The 27,041-nt window shown below is 58.6% G+C and overlaps 1 protein-coding gene across 4 annotated transcripts in view; it reads left to right on the top strand.

Moving 5' to 3' along the window:
- The window catches only part of MPPED1 (metallophosphoesterase domain containing 1), a 78,634-nt gene extending 51,951 nt beyond the window's left edge, over positions 1 to 26,683 (top strand). For 2 of the 4 annotated variants that reach the window (XM_084955056.1, XM_084955057.1), the window contains exons 4-6: positions 499 to 724; positions 19,923 to 20,038; positions 20,995 to 22,427. In XM_084955056.1, the coding sequence (XP_084811182.1) occupies positions 499 to 724; positions 19,923 to 20,038; positions 20,995 to 21,308 (656 nt within the window). In that variant the 3' untranslated portion in view covers positions 21,309 to 22,427. Of the gene's footprint in view, positions 1 to 498; positions 725 to 8,505; positions 8,642 to 19,922; positions 20,039 to 20,994; positions 22,486 to 24,417 lie in introns of those variants that run through there. The other 2 variants (XM_021091407.2, XM_084955058.1) reach the window with 2 other exon arrangements.
- Positions 26,684 to 27,041: the final 358 nt, after the last annotated feature.

Below are 27,041 nucleotides of genomic sequence, written 5' to 3'. Positions count from 1 at the left end.
TTCTGATCCCACCTAGGCTGTGTTTTGACTTTGAATTCCATGGCCGTGGGGGTGGGAACGGGCATCGTAGTCTCTCCGGAGCGTAGGGTCTGCAAAGGTTTGTTCTGGGCGCTGCAAAGACCTTGCAGATCCTGTTGACAGTGCGGCTGGGGAGGGCAGGGCTGGGGTCCAGGGCAGGGCATCCTTCTAGTGGAAAAGCGGCCCAGACAGAAGAAAGGGAGGCGGGGAAGTCCCGAGGCTGAGGCCGGGCTCTCTGCAGCTCGGGGGGACCCCCGGGGGAAGCTGTCCAGCCCCCTCCCGCTGCTCTGGGGGGCTGGTGGCCCGTCACCCAGCAGAAGCCTGGCTGGCAGGCTGCAGGGATGGTGGTCAGAGGGCACTTGTTGGGAAGGAGGGTCAGCCCTGCCAGGGATTCTGGTGGCCCGTCCCCCTGCGTCAAGCACACGGGGGCTTCCAGAAGCCAGCAGCGGTGCACCGTGTGTGTCCGTGTCCGCCCTGCAGGCAGCCTGCCCTACGAATACAAGATCGTGATCGCAGGAAACCACGAGCTGACCTTCGACCAGGAGTTCATGGCCGACCTCATCAAGCAGGACTTCTACTACTTCCCGTCCGTGTCGAAGCTGAAGCCGGAGAACTACGAGAACGTGCAGTCGCTGCTGACCAACTGCATCTACCTGCAGGACTCCGAGGTCACCGTGCGGGGCTTCCGGGTCTACGGCTCCCCATGGTGAGTGTGCCCAGCGGGCGCTTCCTGACCGCTGGGGAGAGGGGAGCTGTGCTGGGGGCGTGGAGGAGCTGAGGCTGAGTGCACCCAGGGGAGTGGGCCTGGGAGCAGCCGGGGAGAGACTCAGACCAGCTCCCCCACTCACATGCTGTGTGACCCAAGGTGGGTCACTGCCACTCTCTGAGCCTTGGTTTCCCCATTTCTGGCAAATAATTAGGTATGCTATACTGTCTCACGTATAGACAGGCACCGTTATTATTCCCATTGTCCAGGTGAGGAAACTGAGGCACAGAGAGGCTGAGGGCCTTGCTGAAGATCACACAGCGAGGAGTGGGCAGAGCTGAGATTATACCCAGGTAGTGTGGTTCCAGAAGCCCTGCTTTTAACCATTATTCTCTATGCTCGGCATCTTCTCGTATTGTCTGTCCCTCCAACACACACACAAGATGCGTGGCTGGGGGTATAATTGATTAGCCAGACTGGGAGAGGTAGTCGGAATTTCTGTGGCAGGCCACGGACCTGGTTTACTGCACTGGGGTCGGCAGGTGTTTAAGTCACAAATACACATCGAGCCTTTGTTCTCTGTTGGGGACGTGGAACAATCAGACCTCATTCCTGGGCTCTCCTGGCTGCGTGGGCATCAAGTGAGCAGAGTCTTGACTGGTCTGCTGGACAGGCAGTGTGTCCAGAGGAACCGGGGGATGATGGTGGTGGCAGTGAGGGTGAAGGTGATGAGGATGGTGAAGGTAGTTGTGGTGGTGATGAAGGTGATGGTGAAGAAGATGATGGAGGTGATGATGAGGGTGGTGATGATAGTGATGATATGATGGTAATCGTGATGGCCATGATGGCTATGTGATGACGGTGGTGGTGAAGGTGATGATGGAGGTGATGACGGTGGTGATGATGGTGGTGATGATGGAGGTGAGGATGATAAAGGTGATGATGATGGTGGAGGTAATTATGATGGTGATGATGAAGATGATGGTGATGATGGTGATGATGATGGAGGTGAGGATGAGGATGAGGTGATGATGCTGATGATGATAAAGGTGATGAAGGTGACGGTGGTGATGATGGAGGTGAGGATGATAAAGGTGATGATGATGGAGGTAATTATGATGCTGATGATGATGGAGGTGAGGATGATGGTGACGGTGATGATGATGGAGGTGAGGATGAGGATGAGGTGATGCTGCTGCTGCTGATGAAGGTGATGAAGGTGACGGTGGTGATGATGAAGGGGAGGATGGTGGTGATGATTAGCAGCTTCTCGGCTGGGGCCAGAGCCGTGCCACTGATGTACTCCTCATGCTGCCGCCTATCCATTCAGGGGCCCTCCTTCTGCTGGTTCCAGAGGCAGACACCCCCTCTGTCACCCCCAGTGGCCAGAACAGTCTCATCCACCAGCAGCAAATCATTCCCGAGAAACTAGAGTAAGCTGACCCCTGGGCTTAAATGTCCCTGAGAACTTTCCCTAATCCTTACTCAGCTGTGTGGGGACTATTTGTCCCCATTCCCCAGGTGGACAGACTGACTGGCCCTTAGAGGTCTGGCTGGCAGTAGCCACAGGGGGCCAAGTGCTGGCAGGGGGAGGAGGACACCATACACGGAAAGGACAGACCTCAGGTGCTTGAAAGCGTGGCTTGATCCTGGAAGGCTCCGTGGAGAGGGTGGGGTGCTTGAGTCTTGAAGAAAGAGGAGGGCATTCACAGCCATGAAGGGGTAGCAGAGCCTGGGACAGTGCCACCATCCAGAGGGGCACACATAGGGAGGCTGATGGGTAATCTCAGGGGACACAGGGCCTGTCGAGGGGCAGGGACTTTAAGGCAAGCAGGTGCCGACAGGGGGTGGCTGGGAAATGCCCGGGCTGCCCTGGCTGATCCCAGTGTGACTGCCTGCTGACCGGAGGCTGCAGGTGGGTTTTGGACATGGTGCCATCCTGCCGAGGCCTCCTCCTGGGACAGGGGGCGGATGCTGCCTTCCTGGAGCCCTGGGAGGTGCCTCCTGTCATCTCCTGCTTCCTTGCCATGTGCCGGGACACCACAAACCCTCCTGGCGGCCTGTGAGGTCTCAGGCCAGGAGTGGGGGCCCCTCAGGGGTGTGATGAGCTGGGGGAAAAGGGCAGGAGAGGGGAGGAGGCGGCCGAGTCTGCCTGGCAGGCCCTGGCGGCCCAGGCCTGGGAGGCGCATGGGGGCGGAATCTGTTTAGGGGAAAAAGCAGGAGGGGGTCATTGCCCAGGGAGGGACCAGGAGGTCTGGAGGGGAGCGGGCGTGAAGGGAGGGCTGGAGCGGGAGGGCGGGTGGGGAGGCGCGCGGCGGGGCAGAGGTCAGGCGGGTCAGGGGTCAGACCAGGGAGTCGGGACTGGATCTCTTTGTCCAGTGGTTTCCAACACCCTGTCTCCCCTGTACTCCCACACACCCCTACACACATGCACACACCCCCATACACACACAAACACCCCCACACACACATGCACACACACACACACCCCCCTACACACATGCACACACCCCCATGCACACACACACCCCACACACCCACATACACACATGCACACACACACACATACACCCCTACACATGCACACTCCCACCCCCACCGATGCACCCCCCCCCACACAACCCCCCCATGCATACCCATACACACATGTACACACCCACACACCCATGTGCACACCCATACACACCCACATACACAGGTGCACACACACCCCTACACATGCACACTCCCACCCCCACCCATGCACACCCACACACACAACCCACACCCCCCCAGGCATACCCATATACACATGCACACACGCACACACCCATATGCACACCCACGAACACACACACCAATACACAAACACCTATGCATATACACACGCACACACACACACTTCCCCCCACACCCCATTTTTAAAAAACTTTATGTTCCGTAGAAGTTAACGGCATGGCTTTGGGGCCAAGCATCTTGGGCTCAAATCTTGGCCTCACCTGTGACGGGCTGTGTGACCTTGGGCGAGTCCCTTGGCCTCTCGGTGCCTCTGTTCCCTCCTCTGCAGGGTGAGAGTGGCGGTGCCCCACCTGCAGAGGTGTCAGGAGCCCTCCATGGACTGCCTGCCTGGGGCCTGCTGCAGGCTTTCTGTGAGCAGAGACGCCGTTCTCGTTATGTGCTGTGTGGGGCCCCCCTTTCAATGCAGCCTTGCCGGGAGCCCAGGGTGTGGGTCGGAGGCCAACAGGCATCACCCAGTGTCCTTCCCATCCCCACCCAGAGCAGCTCTGTGCACCCTACCCCTGGGTGCAGAAGGTCCCTTTGGATGGCCAGCTCCCCAGGCTCCTGGCCAGGGTGGCAGGCTGGGCCTGTGGTCCCCTCTGCCAGCCCGAGGCCAAGTCCTGGTCCTGTGGAGGCCGCAGCGTGAGGCCACTCTCGGCCTTGCTGTTGTCCAGCTGCTCTGTGCTCCTGTGGTCCCTGCTTCAGCAGTTCTGGGCCCTTTAGTTGCCGGCCCCCTGCGGCCTGAGTGGAAGGAGCCCCTTCTCCTCGACCCCTACCTGTCACTGAAGCAGGGTGCACACCCCGCCCTGTGCCACGGTGGGCCCAGCACCAGGCTGTGACAGTGGGAGGGGCTGCAGGACAGAAAAGGGGCCCCAGGGAGGCCCGGTGAGATCCAGGAGGGCTCCCTGTTGGAGGGGGCACTTGGAGGAGGCGTGGGTTTCCACAGGAGGAGGAGCCACGTTTCTGAGCTCCTGTTATGTGCTGGATCCGCCAGACTTTTCTTGGTCCTGATGTCGGTTCACAGCCCCTAACACTGAGGGCTAAGGGGTAGCTCGTCTGCATTCTGAGATGCGCCGCAAGCCTGGGTTCCCTGAAGCCCCGTCTGGGACTGGGAGCCGATGGTGGGAGGTGAGACGTGGGCTCATGTGCTGGGCAAGTTTCATGCCGTTTGCCACTGTGGGAGCCAGTTGCTTGCACCTGCTTCCGTGGCACCGTGGAATTAATCCCGAGTTCCTGCTGCCACCCCTCCCTGGGACCTGAGTGCCTGCCACCAGGACCCCAGAAGCCTCAGCAACAGCAGTGGCTGGGCAGTTGGGGGGGTGAGGGAAGGGCTGTTGCGTTTGGGTACCGCCACTTCTTAGCTGTGTGATTAAGGCGAGCACCTTTGCCTCTCTGGTCCCGCTGTGTAGGGAAATGCTACTACCCCCTTCAAGGCAGGTTGTAAGGTCTGTGTGGGCCCGTCCCAGGGAAGGCCTTGGAGTTGGCTGTGGTCCTTATTAGTGGGGAGCTCCCGGGCTGGGGACCCGGACAGAGACGGCTCTATTCCAGCTGATAGCTCCATAGCCCCGGCGGGGGGCGGGGCGGGGGGAGGCCTGCAGTGACCTCATTTTACAGGTGCGCGGGTAGGGGCCCAGGTGAGGATGTGGCCGGCTCAGGGCCGCATGCACACAGCCTGGTCTTCTGGACTCTGGTCTGCTCCAGGAGGGAGGCCCTTTTGTGAACACCTACTGTGTGCCAGGCGGGGCACACAGCCTTACTGTGTTTTCTGCGATCCTCTGAGCAGCCCTGGGACGCACATCGGCCTTGTCGGCCCCATGAGGACCTTGAGACCTGGGGATCAAAATGTTGTTCTCATGGCCACCCGTTGACTAGTTAATTCATTGATCAGGTATTTGTCCCCTGGCCCCCCCTGGAGACGTGCCAGGAGCCAGACATGCAGCTCCTGCCTTCACGGGGTTACGTCCGTGTGGGGGCACGTCAGCCACCAATTCCATGATTCAACAAGAGCCCTGGGGGAGAAGCTCTGGGTGCTGGGGTCAGGGAAGGCTTCCTATGGGAGAGCCAGCGGCTGAGGAGGTACCAGCAGCTACGGGGGCCAGAGTCCTGCAGGGGGCCGGGCACCTGACAGCTGCTGTGGGCCTCGCGAGAAATGGAGCCGCTCAATGGAAGGGTGTGACAGACAGAGGGAACAGCCTGCACAAGGGCCAGGAGGGTCAGAAGGGCATGGGCCTATGGGGGGCGCTGAGTGTGGCTTCCAGGGGCCCAGTGAGAGAACAGAGGCCAGGGGCTGGGCCACCAGGCTGGGGTGGTGGTGGCCGTGGTGGGTGTGGCTGTCGCCCTGGGCTCCCAGGGGTCTGAGTTACAATTCTCTCTGCCTGAGGCCTGGAAGGGACACATGCTCATACGTGCAGAGCTGGCTCAGTCATGCTTGTAGCCTGGAGCCATGCACACCAGGGACGTCCCCACCACCCTGACCCTCGCTCTACCTCTGGCCGTGGCAAGTCACGGCCCTCTGAGCCTCTGTCTTCCATCTGGGCAAGGGGAGCAGCAGCGTCCTCTGTGTGGGGTCCCCAGGAGAGGCCACACGGGGGAGGTGGCACTCCCCAGTCCCCAAGAAGGTATTCATGGCCAAAGAACCTCGAGGCCCGGCTGCCGGCGCTGCCTGATGCGGGGGGCTGTGCGCCTCCCACATGTCTGTCCAGGTGCAGGTGGGGTGGGCTCAGCCCTGGGTGCCGGTCCCCCGGGCATGTAGCAGCTTGTTAGGAGGGGACGGACAGCAAAGCTGACGGTGGTTGTTGCTAAATTCAGACCCTCGGGGTGTGATGCATTGCCCACCATGTGGAATAAGTGGAGACTTTAGCAGCACCCTAAAGCATCCTAACCCCAGCCGGTGGGGATCAGGGGTCAAATAAACCACGGCCATGAGCCCAAAATCCGTGGCTGCTGGGGCCCGTGGGGAAGGGAGACCTGTCCTGTGCAGTCTTAGAAGGCAGAGCAGGGACACAGAGGGCAGTGACAAGAGGCAGGTTCTCATCAGTGTGGGAAGACTGTCCCCCAGGCAGGAGCCCAGAGGCGAGGCCAGCTGGCTTTACTGAGGAGGGAGCTGACCGTCACAGGGGGCATGCAAGCAGCCATACACTGGTTGGGTCTCCTGGGCATATGGAGACCCAGCCCCTCCCCTACTTAGGGGGCCACTGTTCCTCTGCCTCAGGCTGCTGAGCCCCTGTAAGTAGAGGGATGCATGGGCCTGCCCTTGGGGACATTCTTCTGGTGCTAGACCTGGGAGGGCAGCAGTGGGACCAGGCTGGCCTTGACCCCGAGGCCTCGCCAAAGCAAGCCAGCAAGAGGAAGCAGCCTTTCCGCTAAGTGTTACCCCAGGAGACGCTCTGCTTGAGAGACGGTGGGTCCGATTTGAGCGGCTCCATTTCTCGCGAGGCCCACAGCGGCTGTCAGGTGCCCGGCCCCCTGCAGGACTCTGGCGACCAAGAGTGGATCCAGCCCCCCTGCCCCCGTGAGGATGGGTCCCCATCGCCCGTCCCATTTTGCAGGGTGGGGAGAGCCAGAGAGAATAACTGTTTAAGAGGAGTTATGTCCTCTGCACTATTGGCAAGGTCCTCACACCGAAACAGTTATTTGCGGTTGGTCCCAAGTCCCCATTTAACGGGGCGCACCGTGTTTCATCTGGCCGCCCTTTTCCGGGTATTGGGGTCTGCCTGATTTTTGATCTTTATGGAAATGGCTTCATGCAGTATGTGCTGGGCCGTGTCAGCTCCTTTTAGTCACTGTTGTATCTGAAAGATTCTTCCACGTCACCGTCTGCATTCGCGGTGTCTTTCTCCCTTGCGGGGTAGGATGTCACCGTGTGAACATATCAAGATGCATTTCTCCATTCTGCCGAGTTCCAACCCCCCTTGCTTTGGGGCTATTATAAATAGTGATACTCTGAACATCCCACACATCTCTGTGTACACACACACACACACACACAGGCACACACACCCCAGGAACGGAGTGGTCAGGTTATACACACACAGCTCTTTGGCAGAGGCTGTACCAGCCTCCCCCTGTCGGCAGTAGGTTGCCTCACCTCCTCGGGGGCTCTTGGTGTTGCGCTTGTAAATTTGTATCCACCTGCTGGCTGGCTTGGTGTCCCAGGGTGGTTTTCATTTGCGTTCCCTTGATGACCAGTGAGGTTGAAAATCTTGACTGCGTGGATGCCTTCTTTTGGGAAGGACGCAGGGCTTGTGCCCATTAAAAAAAAAAACAAAAAAACAAAAAAAACAGGTTGTCTGCCTCGTCCGGTACTGGTTCACAGAGATTCTTTTTACGCATTGACTGCCAGCCTGTCGTCACCTGGGATGTCTCAGGAGGCTTGTCCTCCTCGGTGACCTGTCTCTTCCCTCTCTTGGTGCTTTCAGAGGACCCGGGGTTCTTCATTTGGGGGTAGTCGAAGGTGTAAGTGGTTTTCTTTGTGGTGAGTGTTTTTCGTGTCCTCACGCCCCCCACCCCCGAAGTCAGGAAGGCGTTTCTATATTATCTTCCGAAATCTCTGCGTTTTGCCTTCTTTATGTTCAGGTGTCAGTCTGGCGGCTGCACCTGGGCTGATGGTGTGAAGTAGGGACCCCGTTTGGGGTTTTTCCCACGTGGCCTGGCACCAGGTACAGAAGTCCTCCTTCCCAGCAGCCCTGGGCTGCCCCCGTCGCTTCGCACGCGCGGTCTGCACCTGGGGTCCCTCCTGCTCCTTCGGTCCCGGGAGCTCCTGGACCACAGTCCTAATTGCTCCAGAACCGACTTCTTCCAGGTCTCTTTTCCCAACTGGGACGGTTGAGGCTCCCGGAGAGCAGGGACCTGACTCTCTCTCCACGGCCCTCCCACCAGCCCAGCCTGCATCCTCACCCCTGTCCAGTCCTGCGGCTGGGGGGGGGACGGGGACAAAGCTCTCGCTGGAGCCCGGGGCTTGGGCCCCCTCCCCACCGACACCCCCGGGTGCTGTGACTTTCTGGAAGTTCTCTCTGGTCCTTCAGATGCAGACTCGGCACTGAGCCTTCGCTGTGAGCAGCTTAGAGGAAGGGGGCGGGAACCAACCGCAGAAGAAGAGGAAGAACTCAGCTGTTACAAAATCCTAAGTGTTAAAAAAAAAAATCCCGTATACATACCGTATTCATTTATGGGTTTTGGATGCATTTTTTGTTCTCATTTAACTGAAAACGGCCTTGATTTTTTTTTTTTTTTTTTAAAGGAGTGAGGGAGTGAAATTGGCACGCAGCTAGTCCATCTGGTCTAATTACTTCTGGTATTTTGAAAGAAGGCATCTAATCCTGCTGAGACAGGAAACTTTGAGAAGTGGCTGCCGGGCCGCTGCTGGGTGTCTGGGTGCGGATCCGCCGCTCGGAGGCCTGGGCGCCCGCAGGCAGGACCTGGGTACCCGAGGGCAGGGCTAGGAGGCTGGGCACCTCTCTTGGAGCAGCAGCCAGGAGCCTTGGGGACCAGCTCTTTCCAAACAGCCAGGATCTGCAGGGCTCGGACGCACACCCAGCGGGCAGGGCCCAGCTGAGTGACCTCAGCGTCTGTGAAATGACAGTGGGATGGTGCCCTTGTAGGACTGCTCCTAGTACTCAGGGAGGTCATGGGCATAAGTTGCTTGGCACACAGTAGGCATTCAACACATGCCCCCCATCTCTAGCCTCTGCCCTTGACTGTGGGGGGGTGGGGGGGTGGGGTTGCTGCTGTACAGCCGGGGGGGGGGGGGTTCAGGGCAGGACTGGGTGGCCTCTGGACCAAGCTGGGGGTGGTTCCGCAGCATCCTTGGACACCCTCCCGCGCCCTTTCCCTGCGGGTCCTCTTCCCGGGGCCCAGTCTTTCCCCGAAGCCCTCTGCTCAGCATCGAGGCATCCTCTCCTGTTGCCTACCACCCGTGAAGACCCGTACTTCCTGGTTTGGCGGCTGGCAGTCCCCGGGCTCTAAGGCTGAGCTTGTTCCACTTCATCCACCTTTCTGGTGGCTTCAGCCCAGGCTGTGGCCAAGAGAGGCCAGTGCTTTCCCGCCCCTTCCGTACCTGAGACGCGCGTTCCACACGCAGACTTTCCGTGAGCTGTGCACAGTGGTCCCACTTAATCTGCCACTTACTCTCTGCAGGACCCGGCAGGGCTCTCTGCAACCCCGTCTTACAGGTGCGGTGCCGTGCGGCGTGGGTGGGACAAGCGACTGGCCTCAGATCTCAGCCAGAGGCAGGGCCGTGCCGGCTTCCTGCCCAGGCAGTGGCCTGGACCAGCCCCACTGGCTCCGGGGCCTGTCCGGCACCGTCCCTCCCACAGCCCCTCTTGGGCTGCAGAACCAGGCGAGGCTGGCTTTCAGGGTCCTAGGTTCCCAGCCCTGGCCAGTGACAGGTGCTCTGTGAGCCCCGGGCCCTCTCCGGGCATCCTCCCCTCCCAGGCTCTGCCCACAGAGCCACTGGCCGGAGCATCGACGAACCTCGGCAGGACCCCGCTTCTTTCTGGCCTTGAGTCCTGGTCAAGGTGGGAGCAGCCTGTGTCTGTTCAAGGGAAGCCGTGAAGCCTGCCTCTCTGGGCCCCCGTGGCCCTCCTGTAACAGCGACGTGGCGGGCTCGAGGGTCCCCCAGGGACCGAGCCGTGTCCTCCACCAGCGTTCCTGTTGCTGCTCCCAACATCTCATTCTCCAACAACAGAGCGCACATTGGCCAGCCTTCCCGCCACCGCCGTGGATGCATTTTGATGGAGGGAGAAAATTCCTTATGGTCTGGCCCTACGCTGTGCGCCTCTGCGTGTGCACACACACACACACACACACACACACAGGGCCCCCCATCACACTGCAATACACAGGCACACAACACACACACACAACTGTACGCACACACACACATAGGACCCCCACACCACACATGCACACGCATACACACAACTACACACACACACACGACCCCCACACCACACATGCACATGCATACACACACAACTATACACACACATACACACACACACACACACACGACCCCCACACCACACATGCAGTACACAGGCACACACACGCATATCTAGGACCTCCCCACCACACATGCACACACATACAACTGTACACACACACCACACATGCACACACGCGCGTGTGCTCTCTTCTCCCTCACACTCAGGGGCTCTCACACGTGGGGTTTCTCCCCCGCCCCCTCCTGTCCTTATCTTTCTTGATCTCACATCTTCTGCACTTGTCTTTACAGAAGCCCCTTCACACACACGTGCGCTATTCTGCGCGAGATTAATGTTTGAAACGAGTCATCTGCCTTCTCTGCAGCGTCCCCGCGAAACAAAAGATGAATGATTCTGCACGGCGGAAGGGTGGGGGGAAATTAATTAGGAATGACAAAGGACCCCGTTCTCTGGTTCCACTGATCTTGCTGCTGACTTGCTGCCAAGTGTGTCAGGCAAGGTGTGTGACTGACAGTCCCGGGGACGCGTCACGGGCTCCTCCTAGCCCTGCCCCTCGCTGGCAGCCATCGGCCCCCCGGGTGGGTGGCGTGGGCTCCCTCGCTGTGGTGGCATCTCCCCCAGACCCCGCTGGGCTCCCCGGCCCCAGCAATGAGAGAAGAGCAAGGCTGACCTGTCTGTGTGGGAGCTGGGCAGGCCGCGGTGGAGGCCCCAGGCGTGGGCCGTCCCGGGATCAGGGGTGAAGAGTCAGCAGGAACTTGCCTGGGGAGCCTGGGCATGTCAGTGACTTCTGAGCCTCGGTTGCCCCTGCTGCAGAATGGGGGGGGGGGTCTCAGCCTTCCCGGTGGAGCCAAGAGGGTCCTGGGAGGCAGGAGGGCCAGTGATGGGGTGCTCACTCAGTGCTCGCTGGTTCTGTGGGAAGGCAGAGGCTGTGGCTGGCTCCCTGGTGGTGGCCCCAGAAAGCCTGGCCTTTGAAGGGAGGGGGAGCTGGGGCAGGAAGAGCAGACAGGTTAGGGCCAAGGTGAGAGTTTGGCCTGGAGGGGGAGAGGGGACGGAGCTGGGCAGGCTTGTCTGAGAGCACAGGCGCGGGGTCCCTGCCCCCCTGGCCCCAGCTTTCACCCAAGAGAAGCAGGAGTGAGGGAGCACCTGGCCTGAAGGGGGCGCTCTGAGAGGCTGTTCCCTTCTACCCACAGGGCAGCCACCCTCAGCCCTCACCCCGGGGAGTGAGTCAGGATGCAGCCCAGGGTGTGAGCATTGCCTCATCTGTGAAATGGGCACAGGCTCCCGCCGGGCAGCTCAGGGCAGCCTGAGAGAGAATGGGGGGCCCAGCAGATGGCAAGAGTTCTGGTTCTGGTTCTGGTTGTGAGTCTTGGGGCTTCGTTGACGTCCAGAGGGTGTGGGGAGGAAAGGGTTAATGCTTAGTTCTTCCCACCTGCCTGCCAGGTAGGCACCTGTTGTTCGTTATATCATTCATTCATTCATTCGTTCTTGCACACTTTGTGCAAACCTTCCTTGAGGGCCACCTGGACCCAGCCCTCAGGCGTTTGATCCGGGCCAGCCCTGAAGGAGCCGGAATAAGGGCACTCAGAGTAGGGAGGGTCACCTGTGCTTGGGGATGGAGTGATCAGGGGAAGCTTCCTGGAAGAGGTGGCCTTCGACCCAGGCCTTAACTGTGGGGAGAGACCAGGAAGGGCATTTCAGATGGCTGGAACAGCATGAGCAAAAAACCTGGAGGTGAGAAAAGCCTGGGCTGTGTTTAGGAAACAGAAGGTTGGCTTTTTTTTTTTTTTTGCTTTTTTAGGGCTGCATCTGCAGCATGGGGAAGTTCCCAGGCTAGGGTTGAATCGGAGCTGTGGCTGCTGACCTACAGCACAGCCACAGCAATGCCAGATCTGAGCTCAACTGTGACCTACACCACAGTTCACAGCAGTGCCAGATCCTTAACCCACTAAGGGAGGCCAGGGATCGAACCTTCTAACTCATGGATACTATCCCCACTAAGCCACAATGGGAATGCAGAAAACAGAGGATTGTGGTGGCTGGTGGGTGGTGAGCTCTCTGGGAAATCTGAGCAGGACAGTCCAAAAGGTGGGCTGGGGCAAAGCCCAAGGACCCTGTCTGGGCTTGTCCTGGAGTAATGGGGAGCTATGGAAGGTTTTGGAGTAGAAGAGTCATGGGGGGGGATGAGAGGCAGGGCGCCAGGAGCAGAGTCATAGGCTGAGTCCTCCTCCATAATGAGGCTCAGAAGGGCCTGGCAGAGGACATTTGGGAGCTGCTCAGAGGGGCAGACAGGCAATTGCCATTGAAGAGGGAGAGCCCATGGCGCCCCACCCCAGCAAGATCCTCTTTGGGTCAGTGGCCTGCTGGGCACAGGACGCAGGTGCTGGGATCCCTGGTCCAGGTTTCTCTTGCTTCCTGTGTGTCCTCATATTTCTTGACCTCTCTGTGCTATCATTTCCTCATCCTTAAAGTGGGAGCCCCCTAACAGCTTTTCTTTAAGGGTTAACTGAGCTGAGGTGTAACAGTGGCCGGTAAAGAGGGGTTCACTGTGGAAGGTGAGGCGGGATCCTGGTCCTGGTATCATTATTCCAGATTGAAGCAGAGAGCAGACGGCCTGGGTCTGAGCCCTGGCTGTGCCGCTTGGTTACCAGGTCACCGCGGACCATTCTCTGTGCCTTGCTGAACCTCCGTTTTTGCATCTGTAAAAGGAGGCACTGATGGCAGTTGCCTCCCAGGTGGGTGGGAGGACTGGGGACTTGGGAGAGCCTTTGGAGCTATGCCTGTGGGTGTCTGCTCTGTGCCCCCTCAGCATCTCGTCTACGACCCCCCACCCCTCTGCTCTGCAGGCATCGCTCCCCAGCCTGGATGCACTAATGGGCTCAGCCCCACCCAGGGGCACCCGGGGCCTCCTCACCCTGCACCCCAGCATCCCTGGAAAGGGAGTGGCCATACTCCAGCCTAATGGAATGGCCCCCAGTGCACCCCCTTTCCAGGGGCGTGCGCCTTACCTGGGGAGACGGAGAAACCGGAGCGGGGCAGGCTCCACGTCAGCTGTTTTCTACAGACAAGTATCGCCCCCCCCCCCAACCCCGCCTGCCGTTAGGGAACCGGGAATTCACGCTTCAGGGGGAAACCGCTTAATGATTGGCCACGGGGAGGTCATTTATATTGGCTAAGCGGCCCTAATTAGACTGGATGCGGAGGTTACCATAAGCGCACAAAAAAAGCTGTTAAGGGGTTAACCTCTGCGAGATTACATTGTATTCAGCGCTCTGTTAAAGTTTGAATTAATTTTTCCCATGGGTTTGTTCACATTCTAATTTTCAACTAAATGAGACATCTGTTTCAGAAAAGGAAAATTCGCTCTGGTTGTCATGGCAACTATCATTCTGTAAGAAAATTATTCCAATGGTTACTTTAGAACAGAAAGACAGAAATCCAGGACATGAAGCCGCCTGCCATCACTCGGGTGGAATTCTGATCCACCCAACCTCCTCAGGGCTGCCATGCATCCTGCACGATGCCAGGGCCCCAGGGCTGCCGGCCCTCAGGGCAGTGAGGCCAGGTCCCAGGTGCCAGTCTCCTTGGGGACAGGGACCGCAGCTCTGGCCGTGCCCAGCCTCGCGTCTCACGTTGGGTCCCAAACCACGGCTGCCCCCAACGTGGGTGGGGGCCTCGGGGCCAGGCTAGATCTGGGCTGCTTGGGTGACAGGCCCTGCCAGCCCCTGCCGGCCCTGTGCTCTGTCTGGAATCCTGGGCGGCCTCAAGCTTCACTCTGTCCCCAAAGGGCCGTGCAGGATGAGGCCAGAAGGCCGAGTGACCAAACCCGGGACCCCAGGGACATCGGAGAGGGACTGGTGCCTCCTTTCCCTCTGGCTCCTCTTTCTACGGCACAAACCTGAACGGACACGGTGCAGGAGTGGCTGGAGGCTCTTCCAGACCCTGTGGGTCAAAGGCCTCTGGGGAGCGAGGTCGCCTGGAAGAGCCCGTCTCCCCACTGCTCTGGCCCCCGCTCCTGGCTGTCCTGGAGCCGGGACCCCCAGCCTGTGGACCGTCCTGTGATTCTGCTCCCTGTACATTTCAGCAGAGCTGCCGGGTGCTCAGAGGCGTTTTCCCAGCGCCTTAAACCCTCCTCCCGCCCAGCCTCTGCCCCTCCCTGAGGGTCAGGTGGTGGGATACAGCCTCGAGCAAGAAGGGCCCGCCCTCACGGGCTGAGATCTGGAGCCGTGGGCATTGTCGTCCATTCCACCTGGAGGGGAGCGTCTGGGAGAGGCCGGGCGTGGGTGTCGGGTGCCAGCTTCAGTGCCCTGGACCAGCCTCTCCGGGCATCCCCAGGCAGGGTGGATCCCAGCATCCCTGGATCTGAGGTGAAGTCTCCCAGAGCCACGGAGGGGTATCTTCAGGGAGCTCCGCCCCCGGGGGAGGCTCCTTGGTACTGGGTCAGGCTGGGACATGGCTCCGGCAGAGGCTCCTGGGGTCTGTGGGGTCGCATGTATTTCGCACTGTCTTTCCCCAAAAAGCTCGCCTTGCTGCGGCTCACGGGAACTGACAGGCGCCTTCTCTCCATACTGATGAGGCCTTGTCCCCTCTTGTAAATATTTGATTAGGTTTTTGAAAAACGGACGTTCTGTTTGGAAGGCGGCACCAGAAGGGCGTTGCTGCTTTTCCTGGGTGCTGACGGGCTCCTGGGGACACTGCTGCGCTTGGCTTTCCCGGCAGCCCCCGGGCTGCATGCTGAGCCTCCCCTGCGGTGACCCTGCCCTGGCTCAGCCAGAGTGGGGCTCTGAGTCTGCCCAGGGTCTGGGGGCTTCAGACACGGCAGAGCTGTGCACTCAGTATATTGGGGCTGTCAGCCGTGTTTGACCAGGAACCGTGGTAGGAAAAGCAGGGTTTTGTTTTTTTTTTTTTTTTTTGCATTGTGACTCAGTACAGCCTTATGTGGGTGTCTATTTAAATATAAATATATTTAACTAAAGTATCCCTTCCCTGCTGTGATGCTTTCTATTCTTTTCTTTTTCTTTGCTTTTTTTAAAATGCCGTTTGACTCTTCAAAGTGCACATTTGTAAAACCCTACCTTGCAGGCCAAAGGTTTCTCCTCCAGCTTCCGTGAGTGGGTTTAGGACGGGTCCATGGCAATGACGGAGGGGACGCTGGTGGCGGGGGTGTGGTGATGGAGCCGGTGGTGGTGGTCGTGATATGGGACTGATGGCGGTGGTGACAGCAACGGTGGTGGTGGTGGTGGGGACGGAGGTGGGGGTGGTGGCGGTGGTCGTGAGGGTGGCGACGTGATGGAGGTGATGGTTGGGATGAGGAGGATGCCAGGGATGAGGATGGCGCTGATGCTGATGCTGATGGAGAGGATGGCAGTTGCAAAGCACTGGACCAGGCGCTGTTTTAAGCACTTTCCGTGGACTAATTGATGGAATCCTTTCAAGCCTTGTTGAGGCAAATGGTGTGATTATGCCCATTTTACAGATGGGGTATTTGAGGCAGAGGGAGGTTAAGCCACTTGGCCAAGTTCACACAGGTAGTGAGAGGTAGACCCATTTTCGCCAAGGTCTGCCTGGCCCCAGGATTCCCTTGAAGATGGGTGTAAAATTGTGGGTGGCAGGGAGGAGGTGTTTTTCTGCGGAGAAAATCCTTAGCTTTCTGCAGACGTGCAAAGGCAGGCCTGTGTTGCGTGTGTCTGAGGGAGGAGGTGGGCTGACACAAGCCCTAGTGCTGCCCATCCATCTGCCAGGCCCCAGCCCCGGCCACATGGTTTTGTCACCTGGAGGGCACTTCCTGTGGTTGGGGAACCCTTGGACAGCCCAAACCTGGGGGTGCAGACAGGTGGGCCTGCCCTTTGCCGTCTGGTTCTCCCCTCCCAGGTCCAGAGGACAGATGCCCAGGCCCCCACCTGTACAGGTGGTTCCTCTGGAACCCACTCATGGGCGGGTATAGGGGAACTCCATTCTCCCACAAGGACAAGGCAGCTTCTTCCCCAAGGCCAAAACTTAGGCTGGTAGAGGCTGGGGGAGAGGGTGGCCTGGCATGTTCTGTCTGCTCTTAGTAAGTTTTCCCGGGTGGGACCTGGAGGCTTTTTTCCAAACGTAGGGGTCACGTTCGGCTTTGAAGTTTTGGCTGCAATCCCAAGACAACAGGAAGGGTCCCATGTGACAGCCTGGTAACACCTTATTCACTCAACCAGCCCTCTCTCAACACCATTCCTGCAACAAGCATTTGCCCCTCCCGCAGGCAGGTGCCAGGCGTCCAGGGTGAGAAGGGAGAGGGGCAGACAGGGCTTTAAGGGATAAGCCTGGCGCGGGGCCGGGGGAGACGAGGAGGGACCCGGTGTCCCAGGCAGCGCTAACTGATGAGCACACCTGGCAGAGGAGGGGCTCCCGCACGTGTCTGAAATGGCCAAGGGACCTTCGGCCGCAGTGCGGTCCCTCATCTTCCTCCTTCACAAGCCCACGTTCCAGGAGATGGTGCTTCAGACTCGAAGGCTCAGGGGAGAGAGGGTCCGATCTGGGCTCCAGAATGACCTCTCCCTTGATTCGTTCTGTGACCCTGGGCACTTCCTTCCCTCTCGCTCAACTTCCGTCTTCTTGTCCAGAACCCACCACGTGGGATGGAATCGGGGTTTTCAATCGCTGTTCCATGGACCTCCCCAGGGTTCTATAGAGGTGCATTGGGAGGCTGCCAACGGGGTAGAGCCATTGGGTCAACAGTCGGGGGTGCCAGCCTCCCGTAGAGGGGCGCCTGGGCCGTGAGAGGGAGTTCACTGGGGCCTTGGGTGTGTGAGAGGCTGGGGCCGTGGAAGGCCAGCCCTAGGACTGATACCCAGTGTATATCGAGAATGGTAGCGGGCACAGAGTTCCCGCTGTGGCACAGCAGAAATGAACCTGACTAGTATCCATGAGGATGCGGGTTTGATCCCTGGCCTCGCTCAGTGGGTCCAGGATCTGGCCTTGCCGTGAGCTGTGGTGTAGGCTGGCAGCCAAAGCTCCAATTTGATTCCTAGCCTGGGCGCTTACATATTCCCCCCCACTGCCCCGCCCCGCTGTAAAAAAGAAAAAGAATGGTAGTGGGGTGCCCTGCCTGCGATCCATGCACCTGGGCCCAGAACCCTGAGCCTCTTGCTTCTCTGTGCCTCTGTTTCCTCATCGGAAAAATGGGAACAACTCTAGCCCTTAATGCATAGGATTCTGGGAACAGTTAGATAAACCCATCCCTATAATGTAGTTAGATGGCTTCTGGCAAAAAAGCAGGTGTGCAGGAAGTGCTGGTGACAGTTTTTTATTTTCTAGTCATTGGCCCTTAGTCTCCTCACCCATAAAACAGAAAGAGAGAGCCCTGTCCGCCCACCTTTGCTGCAGGTGTGATGGCCCCGGGTGGCAGGTGGGGAGCTGAGGGCGGTGATGAGGATTTGTATTAATTTCCTAGGGCGTCATAGCTAATGATCACAAACCGCGTGGCTCACAACAGCAGGCAGTTATTCCGTCATAGTTCTGGAGGCTGGACGTCTGAAGTCAAGGTGTCACCAAGGTCGGTTCTCGCCCAGAGGACTGAGGGAAACTCTGGCCCTGACACTCTCCCGGCTTCGGGTGGCTGCTGGCAATCCTTGGGGTTCCTTGGCTTGTAGAGACAGCACTCCAAACTCTACGTCTGTTGTCAGTGGCCTTTTTCTATGTCTCCGTGTTTTCCCATGACCCTCTTACAAGGACAGCAGTCATGGGGTGAGGGCCCACTCTCCTCGGGTATGACCTCATCTCCCTAAGGTCACATTCACAGGTACTGCGCTAATACCTCAACATCCACGTAGGGTGGCGGATATCATTTGACCCACAGGAGTGGTGGTCATGGGAATGATGTGGTGGGAGTGGTGGTGGTGGTGGTGGTGGGGTTGGTGATGGTGACGGTGTGACAATGATAATGGTGGCAATAGTGATGGTGTTGGTGGCGATGATGATAATGGTGGTGGGGGGGTTGGTGGTAGTGATGGTGTGATGATAATGGTGGTGATAGTGGTGATGAAAATGGTGATCGTGGTGAGGATGGTGATGGTGATAATGGTGGCAATGGTGATGGTGGTGGTAATGATGATAATGGTGATGGTGGTGTGGGTGGTAGTGATGGTGGTGGTGATGGTGTGATCATAATGGTGATAGTGGGGATGAAAATGGTGATGGTGGTGAGGATGGTAATGATGGTGATGGTGGTGGGGTTGGTGGTAGTGATGGTGTGATGATAATGGTGATGGTGGTGGCAGTGATGGTGTGACAGTGATAATGGTGGCAATGGTGATGGTGTTGGTGGTGATGATGATGGTGGTGGGGTTGGTGGTAGTGATGGTGTGATGATCATAATGGTGAGGATGGTAATGGTGGTGATGATAATGGGGATGGTGGTGGGGTTGGTAGGGATGCTGATGGTGATGACGGTGGTGATGGTGGTGAGGATGCTGATGGTGATGGTGGTGACTTTATAAACGCTAAAGGGCTGTGTTCATATGGGGATCTTATAATGACTTAAGCCTAAGGGCTGATTTTTAGTTGGGAGACTTTTGTTGTAAATGAAAATCCAATTCAAACGGATTCAAACGTAACTGGGACGTGCAGAGGTATGGTGGGCGTCTGGTGAGATTTGATCCAGTGGCTCCCCTGGGCCTGTGTGCCAGCCATCTCCCTTGGGACAGCGTCATGGGTGCCGACAGCTCCCAAGGCCGGACGCTCACTGGTTTACATACAGGGATGACAGCGTTCTGTTCTCTTGTCGTTGGAAGAAACATCTGGAATTCCCTCCAGCTGGAAGGAATTACCTTTGACCCAGTGGAGGAGAATGCCTTTCACTGATCAGTCGAGGTTCGGGTTGGGTAGCAGGTTGGGGTTCCATTAACTGGCCTTGGTCCTCCCAGCCCTGACCTTAATGCGAGGGGGTGGACTCAGCCCTTGGAGCCCCTGCTGGGGGCTTTGGGGGTGGAGTGGGGGGGCGGGAATGAGCATCCTTCTGCTGGAGCCTGCTCTCTTGCCTGGGGCTCCACCTGCCCCAACGGTAGGAAGGATGGAAGAGGAATTTCCCACCTGGGGGCCGGGTAGGCGTGTTCTTCTCTAGATTCCCTTAGAAGAGCTTGGAGCAAGAGAGCCTTTGGCAGAAGTTGACTTTTTTTTTTTTTAACTTTCATTTAAAAATTATAAGAAAAAGAATATATGTACATGTATGACTGAGTCACTTCGCACTACAGCAGAAATTGGCACAACACTGTAAATCAACTAGACTTTAATGAAAAAACTTAAATTATATAGATAATACTTGTTCCTCACGGAGAAGAGAGATGAGGGTGAAGCAAGAGGGACAGGGCTGGTCGGCATCCGGCCGAGTCCAGGCACATCCCCACCTTCCCCTGGATTTGAGGTCCTGGGTGCCTGGCTGGTCCTGGTGACCGGTTGACACTGTGACCTCATCATTGCCCCCCCTCTTGGTGGCCCTCTCTGAACCACCTGTTCTACTCCCACAGGCAGCCCTGGTTTTACGGCTGGGGTTTTAACCTCCCGCGGGGCCAAGCGCTGCTGGAGAAATGGAACCTCATTCCCGAAGGCGTAGACATCCTGATAACCCACGGACCGCCGCTGGGTAAGAGGCAGGGTCCGCCCCTGGGCTGGGGGAGGCTGCAGGGGGTGGGGTGTTGGGGCAGGGGGTGGGCTGCGCCTGAGGGGCTCTGTTCTAACTTCCTGGGGCAGCAGGGACAAGTCACCCCATTGTCCCCCTTATTTCCTGAGGACCTACTGTGTGTGCCGGCTTGATTTGTTACCTCCTGGACTACTCACAGCCATGTGGCAACGTCAGCATCAGCTGCTTCTTTGCCACACGGGGCACCTGGCAGCTCAGGGAGGTCAGAGGGCAGGCTGGGCCCTGGACTCTCCAGACCCAGGTCTTGGGGCTGAACCACCAAGGTCACGCCTCCTGGCCCCCGTGCCCTGCACCCCACACTCCATCAGACCACCGTCCCAGCGGTCCCCAGGGCCTGGATTCCACCGCCAGCCTCTTTCCTCCTGCCCCCACGGCCCTCACAGGGGTCCAGGCTGATGTCACGCTCACCTGGTCTCCACCTCAGCCTGCTCACTGCCTCTCAGGCCCCCCTTCCAGCAATGCCTGGGGGCTTTCTCAGCCCTCCCCCCACCTTCCTCACACATCACCTCCCATCCATCGGCAAGTTCTGCCTCCAGCTGTATCCAGCTGCTCCCTTTCCTCTCCCCCTGCGCTGTCCCCCCCGGCTCCACGCGTGACTTCCATCTCTTTGACGACAACGTGGTCTCCTCGCTGGTCCCCTAGCTCTGAGTCTTGCCCCTCCCAGTCCACAATCCGGGAGGAGGGAACCCTCTGAATCGTCAGCTATGCCACTCCCTCCCTCTATAACCCTCTGCGGCTCCCTTGGTCCTTAGAATGAAGTCCAGTCTTCCTGCAGTCCTGCCAGCCCGCCCTCGTCCTCCCAGCACTGCCTCCGCCAAACCTGTCATTCTTCCCTCGGTGTCTGGGGCCGCCCGGGCCACACTGGACCAGGGCTAACCCGATGCAATGCCTGCCTTTAGGTTTCCGGGATGCCGGGCAGAGAGAGGGGCACGGAATGGCCAAGCCCCATGGGACACAGTCGGGGACGAGGGAAGCCCGAGACAGGCACTGTCAGAGGAGGCTGATGGACCGGGCGGCCTCAGCATCGGCTCTGAGGAGGCAGGAAGGGCGGGTGGGCGGGCATCCCAGGCGGGAAGGGCTGTCGGGTGAGGCCCGGCCCAGCTCCAGAGTCCTTCACTCAGATACCTGTTCAGGGAGAAGCCCTGAACACCTGCTGTGTGCCAGGTGCCCAGCCAGCACCCCGGGCCCCCTACTCCACCCTCACAAAGTGTGAAGCGGAGGCTTTCTTATCCTTCTTTCTGAACAGAGGGAGCCCCGAGGCCCAGGCCCAGCGTGGTTTCAGCACTAGGCCCGCACACAGTGAGGCTCGGGGCAGGATTTTTGTTCTCTCTCCCTCCCTCTCCTCCTCCTCCCCGCTTCCCGCCCTCCGTTCTGCCCACAGCATCTTCTGGGTTCCTGCTCTCTGAAGACCTCACCACACCTGCTTTGGGGGTGCCTGTGTGCTCACCCAGCCCAGCCTAACTGTCAGGTGAATCGTTGAATGTGGCACAGAGAGGTTAAGTGACTTGTCCAACATCACACAGCCAGTAGGTAGCAGAGCCCAGGACTGAAACCCAGGTGTCTGCTCTAAGTCTCCTCCCCGCCACGTCCCGCCTCTCCCCCCTCCTTCTTCTCTCCACCCCCCTCCTTCTCTCCCCCCACGCCTCTCCGCTCTAAGTCAGGCCCACTGCGGGCTGCCTGATTCTTTAGAAGTTTCCCTCGTCCTCTTCCCAGCCGTCGCAGAAACCTCTTTCTCCCGCGCAGACAGAGAGGGGCTGAGATGAGCCCTCGCGGTTCGCCTGGAGTAATCAATTATTCTTCGTTTGTGTAGTCGTGTGAGGATAATAAGCAGCCACCATATGGGGCGGCTCCGGGAGGCTGGCGGTGCGAGCAGACCCAGACGCGGGCCACGTGAGTGGGGCTGCGAGGATGAAGTTCAGTTTCACGATACTGCGATGTTTGTTTAGAAAGTTTTCAACCTGGAAACTCTGCTCCCAGGCTCAGTCTGCTGCTGGCCCTGGGTGCCCTTGGGCCTCACCCATCCCTCTGGGGGCTCGCTTTGCTTCTCTCTGCAGTGGATGGATGCCAGCCTTGGCCCACTTTGAGCCTGCGTGGTCGGGGGCTCGCAGCTATGAAGCCCCCCCTCCCAATGCCTGGCCCCCTCAGGCTCCCTTCACACTGGAGCCAGGCCCGTGGGCCCAGGGCTGCGTGTCTCTGCGACGGCAACGCTGCGGCTTTGGGGTCCGAGGGGCTGGGGGCTGGGCCGTTGTGACCCTCCCGTCATCTCCCCCACACAGGCTTCCTGGACTGGGTCCCCAAGAAGATGCAGCGGGTGGGCTGTGTGGAGCTGCTCAACACGGTGCAGAGGCGCGTCCAGCCGCGGCTGCACGTCTTCGGCCACATCCACGAAGGTCAGCGGGAGGGTGGGGGTGGGGGAGGGCCTCACCTGCCCGGGGCGCCTCGCTGGCCCTTCATTGCCGAGGTTCACGGGAATGCCTCGCGCCCTGGCTGTCAGTGAGCGATTGCCGAAATCCAAGTGTTCCTTCCCTGGAGCCCCGCAACCCTGCCGCGCCCCAGCTGGGGCGTCTTGGAGATGGCTGGGGGCTTTTTGCAGGAGGGGACATTTGGACGGGACATGGAAGAGGCGGCGTTAGATTGCAGCGGGGCATGCTATGGGCTCCTTATAGCAGGTGGCCCTGTCCTGTTGCTGACAACCCTATGGCCTGGCATACAGTAGGTGCTTAATGAATGTGGAGGACTGCCCGCCTGCCCTATGGACTCTAATGGCCCCTCCTCCCATCCCCACACCCCCCAAAGACATTCTGCCTTCTGTCCTGGGGGAAGGACCCCATCACTGGAGGGGTGGGGGACGTCCACTGACCTCGGGGCTGTAGGCTGGGTGACCATGAAAGTGACTGGTGATGTCGGCTCCAGTCCCGGCTGCCCGCCCCCGCCCCCAGCGTGTCACGGCCCACAGGGCTTATTACCTCATTAGACCTCAGGCTTCCTCACTGGGGCCTGCTTTCACCAGTTTGGCAGACCCCTCCTTTTATTCCTTGTGAATTTGATCCCACCTGTCCAAGGCCTGGTCCCCTGTCTCCTGCTGGGGAAGCACGTGGGCTCCCGTGGGGCCTGAGGACCAATGGTCTTCCCTGAACCTCTGTCTGCATCCGGTCCCCTGGGCCTCGTGTGCCTGGCCCACCCGAGAGCACTTTCCAGCTCAGGAACGAGCAAGGCTCAGCCCCGCCCCTCTGCAGGGTAGTGTCCTGCAGGAGTGAGCCGACCTTTCCTGGCCCCCAGGAGCTCACAGACTTCCGGGCAGCAGATGAGCAATCAAAGGCAGGATCTGAAACGGCACGGGGGAGACAGACAACGCGCGTGCTGTGAGACAGTAATAATGGCTGTCATTTTCTGCAGCCCCACTGTGGGCGTGTGGTGCCAGCAGATCCAAGATGTGTGTGAGCCACACCACACCCCTGCATGACTGCACAAGCTAAATGGAGGCTCCAGAGAGCTGGTAACTTGTACCAAGGAGGGGAGGTGTCCCTTTTGGATAGAGGTGATCTGAGCTGGAGGGTAAGGAGGATTTTGATAAGTAGATGTGGTTGGAAGAGGGTATGATGGCGACAGAGGCTAAGAGAAGAAAGTTTATGATGCTGGTGATGGAGATGATGATGATGGGGATGATGGAGATGGTGACGATGATAATGATGATAGTGATGAGGATAATGATAGTTGTGATAATGATGGTGATTGTAATGATAATGATAATGGGTTGTGAGAATGATGGTGATCAATGATGGTGATAATGATGGAGATGAGGAGGATGATGATGCCTGTGATAATGATGGTGGTGATGGTGATGATGGAGATGAGGAGGATAATGGTGATGATGGAGATGAGGAGGATAATGGTGATGATGGAGATGAGGAGGATGATGATGGTGATGGAGATGACAGCAGCGATGATGAGCATGGTGATGGTGGTGATGGAGATGAGGAGGATGGTGGTGATGGAGATGACAGCAGCGATGATGAGCATGGTGATGGTGGTGATGACAGTGACAATGGCAGTGGTGATGGTGAGGATGAAAATGTCAGCGATGCCTCGCCATGTGCTTTCCAGACCTGGGCTGAGCGCTGCATGTGGATTAGGATCCCGTTTGCTCCTCACTGCAGGCTTGGGAGGAGCACCTATCATCATCTCTAGTTACGGATGAGGAGACTGAGCTTGCTAGTGTGGGTAGCTCCCCCCAGGCTTAGTTAGCCGCTTGTAGCTGGGACACCACACCCAGGGTCCTGGTGTCACCCCTCCGCCCTGACCGCCGCGTGCTTCCTTTCCAGGGTACGGAGTCATGGCGGATGGGACGACCACCTATGTGAATGCATCCGTGTGCACCGTGAACTACCAACCCGTGAACCCCCCCATAGTCATCGACCTCCCCACCCCCCGGAACTCCTGATTGCCCTGCTGCCCCAGCCCTTCCCACCTGCATCTGCGACATGCCTGGCCGCGAGCACGGACCCCCAGCCACCCTTCCTTCCATGCAGACAACCCGCCTGGCTGCGGCCACCAGCCCAGCAGATGGGTTGAGGCCTTGGAATGAAGAAAATCGCCTCTGACTCTTCAGCCTTCTGCATCCGGAGCCGGGCCCTGTGGGTCCCCGTCAGGGGTTCTACGCCCGTCACTGGTCTCCGCGTGTACATCCCTTGTGTCCCTCGTTAAAGGACCTCATCCACTCGCGGCCCCGCCCGCCCGCTCGGGAAATGACTGACCCTCATCCTGCTTGGCTGGACACCCTCGTGGGTTTGGCGAGCCACTGCTCTTGGACAGATTTTGGAAGTTCTCGCACAAAATCCCCCTCTAAGCGAGGGCCTGTGTGGCTGCAAGCCTCAGGGCTGGGAGGTGGGCAGGGGGGCGTCGTGGCCTGAGTGCAGGCAGCCCCTCTGCTCCTTCCAGGCCTCCGAGGGGCGATCAGAGAAGACTCAGGAATCCCGGCCGCGCAGGGCAGGCCCAACAGCCGCGAGCTTCATGTCCCGTTTTCTGCCCCGGGGCATTTTTGCCCATGTGAACAATGGCCTGAGCCTCCCAGGCCTCCCCCCACCCCCCCACCCCCCTGCTTGGAGCCTGGACTTGGGGGGTTTGGTCTCAGAATGAGCCTGTTGAGGGCCCAGGACTGGCTGGAGGGTTCCCGCGCCATGGATGCCCCGGTCCCCCGGGGGCTGCGCTGCTCAACTCAGCAGCCCGGAGGCCCCTGTGCGGTCCTGGACACACACAGACACACACACCCCCGTCTTCATCGAATGAAGGGGATCCCGTGTCTCTCATCGCTGTGCTCGCATGGGTCTGTCCCCTCAGATTCTGTCTGCCGTGCCCACAGCTGAGGAAGGCTGAGTGGCTCCCAGTCCCTCCGGGTACCCGCCGGGCCCCTGACGGGAAGGTGGCACAGAGAGCGTCCTGGCTTGGCAGTCCCACCCAGGGGACTTCTTCTTTTTAAATCAGTGCTAGGAGTTTGGGGCTGACTCTCCGAGGGAGAGAGGACCTGGAAGCCCAGGTCGGGTGAGCCAGCGAGGCCGGATTGGCTCGTGCAGCATCAGAGTCTGCCTGTATTTAAAACTGGGGTGTTTTGTTCATCAGTTTTGTTTGTTTTTCTCCTGCATCCGTTTTTGGTTTTTTAAAACACGTTGCATTCGTCGCCATCACTCTTTTGACACCCTCACCTTGTGCACCTGTGAGGTGAGCCTTGCTCCCCTCCCCAGCCCCGGGCCTGGGAACCAGCGTTTAATGAGCCCTTTGCCGATAACCATCTCCTTTCTGGCAGTGGCTGCCAGGTGGCTACCGCTGGCCCCATTTTGGAGATGAGGAGATGGTTGAGATCAGAGAGGTGCGGTAACTTGCCTGAGGGAGGCACAGCTCAAAAGGGGCAGAGGCAGGATTTGAGCCTCGGCCTCTGGCTTCACAGCCCCTGCTTTGCCACCACCCGAAGCCCTGTCCCGCAAGGCGATGCATGGTCCAAGGCTGGTCCTGTTCAGCACCTGTCTGCTTCATTTCTCACAGACCCCCCTGGAGTCCTGGCGGATCCTGTCCTCTGAGCCCAGGGCACCGTGATCCTTCCCTGCATGCGAGGGGCTCCTGTGGGGCCAGGGGCACTGTCCGGGGTGCACTGTAGCAGCTCCGTGTTGGCCGAGGCCAGCTTTGTTCCACGGGCTGCAGGGCTTCAGGAATCCCCATTTGGCCGGGGAGGTTCCTGGCAGCCGGGGATGTTTACAGGGTCTCTGGGGACCCCGCAGACACGATGTGGGCGTGCATGCACGGGTGGAGAAGATTCCAGGCCCTTTCAATAGCCTCTACTGATTTTCTATGCGGACCAAGAACTATAAAATTTTTTTCCTAAGGTATCTTCAGAATATGGTGTATTTTTATGTGGAAAAGAAAAGTTATGAAGGCAGCTGTTACCTTAAAAGAAAATTCATTAAAAGTCCTTGAGGTATGAAAGATGCCAGCGGCTCCTCAATCATTTCGGCATAACTTGATTGTGGCTGTAATTTTTTTTTTTTTTTTTTTTTTTTTTGTCAAGCATGTCAGACAATAAAGTCTTTGTAAAAAGCAGAGACATCCTCCTGAAGCCTCTTCCTGTGTCTCTGGGTGCCGTGTGGGGGATGAGGGGAGGAGTGGCGTCCCCCTGGCCGGGTCCTGAGTCCTGGACAGAGTTCAGAGGCTGAGGAGCTTCCATGTGCCAGCGACTGGCACCCTTCTGCTTGCTCCAGCTTCCCCAGGGCTGGGGGCATCTCGGGGTGGTCGGTACGTGCAGTTCCGTGCCTTGCCGGGTTCCAGTAGCTCGAGCACCTGGTTCCCCCTCCCCAGACAGAGTATCTCAAGATGGCCTTAGCTCCGGGCTCTTCTTGGAGTGTCAGGCTTGATCCAGTCCTTGTTAAGCTGAGGGGTCCAGGCGTTGCTCAAGAAAAGC

This window comes from Sus scrofa, chromosome 5 (assembly GCF_054392235.1).
Source record: "Sus scrofa isolate SSC_HxYL_T2T_F1_AM1 chromosome 5, Sscrofa_HxYL_maternal_Yorkshire_Landrace_v2.0, whole genome shotgun sequence".
Classification (NCBI taxonomy): domain Eukaryota; kingdom Metazoa; phylum Chordata; class Mammalia; order Artiodactyla; family Suidae; genus Sus; species Sus scrofa.
The sequence above is the reverse complement of the archived record's forward strand: the minus strand, read 5'-3'. Positions and strand labels throughout refer to the sequence as shown.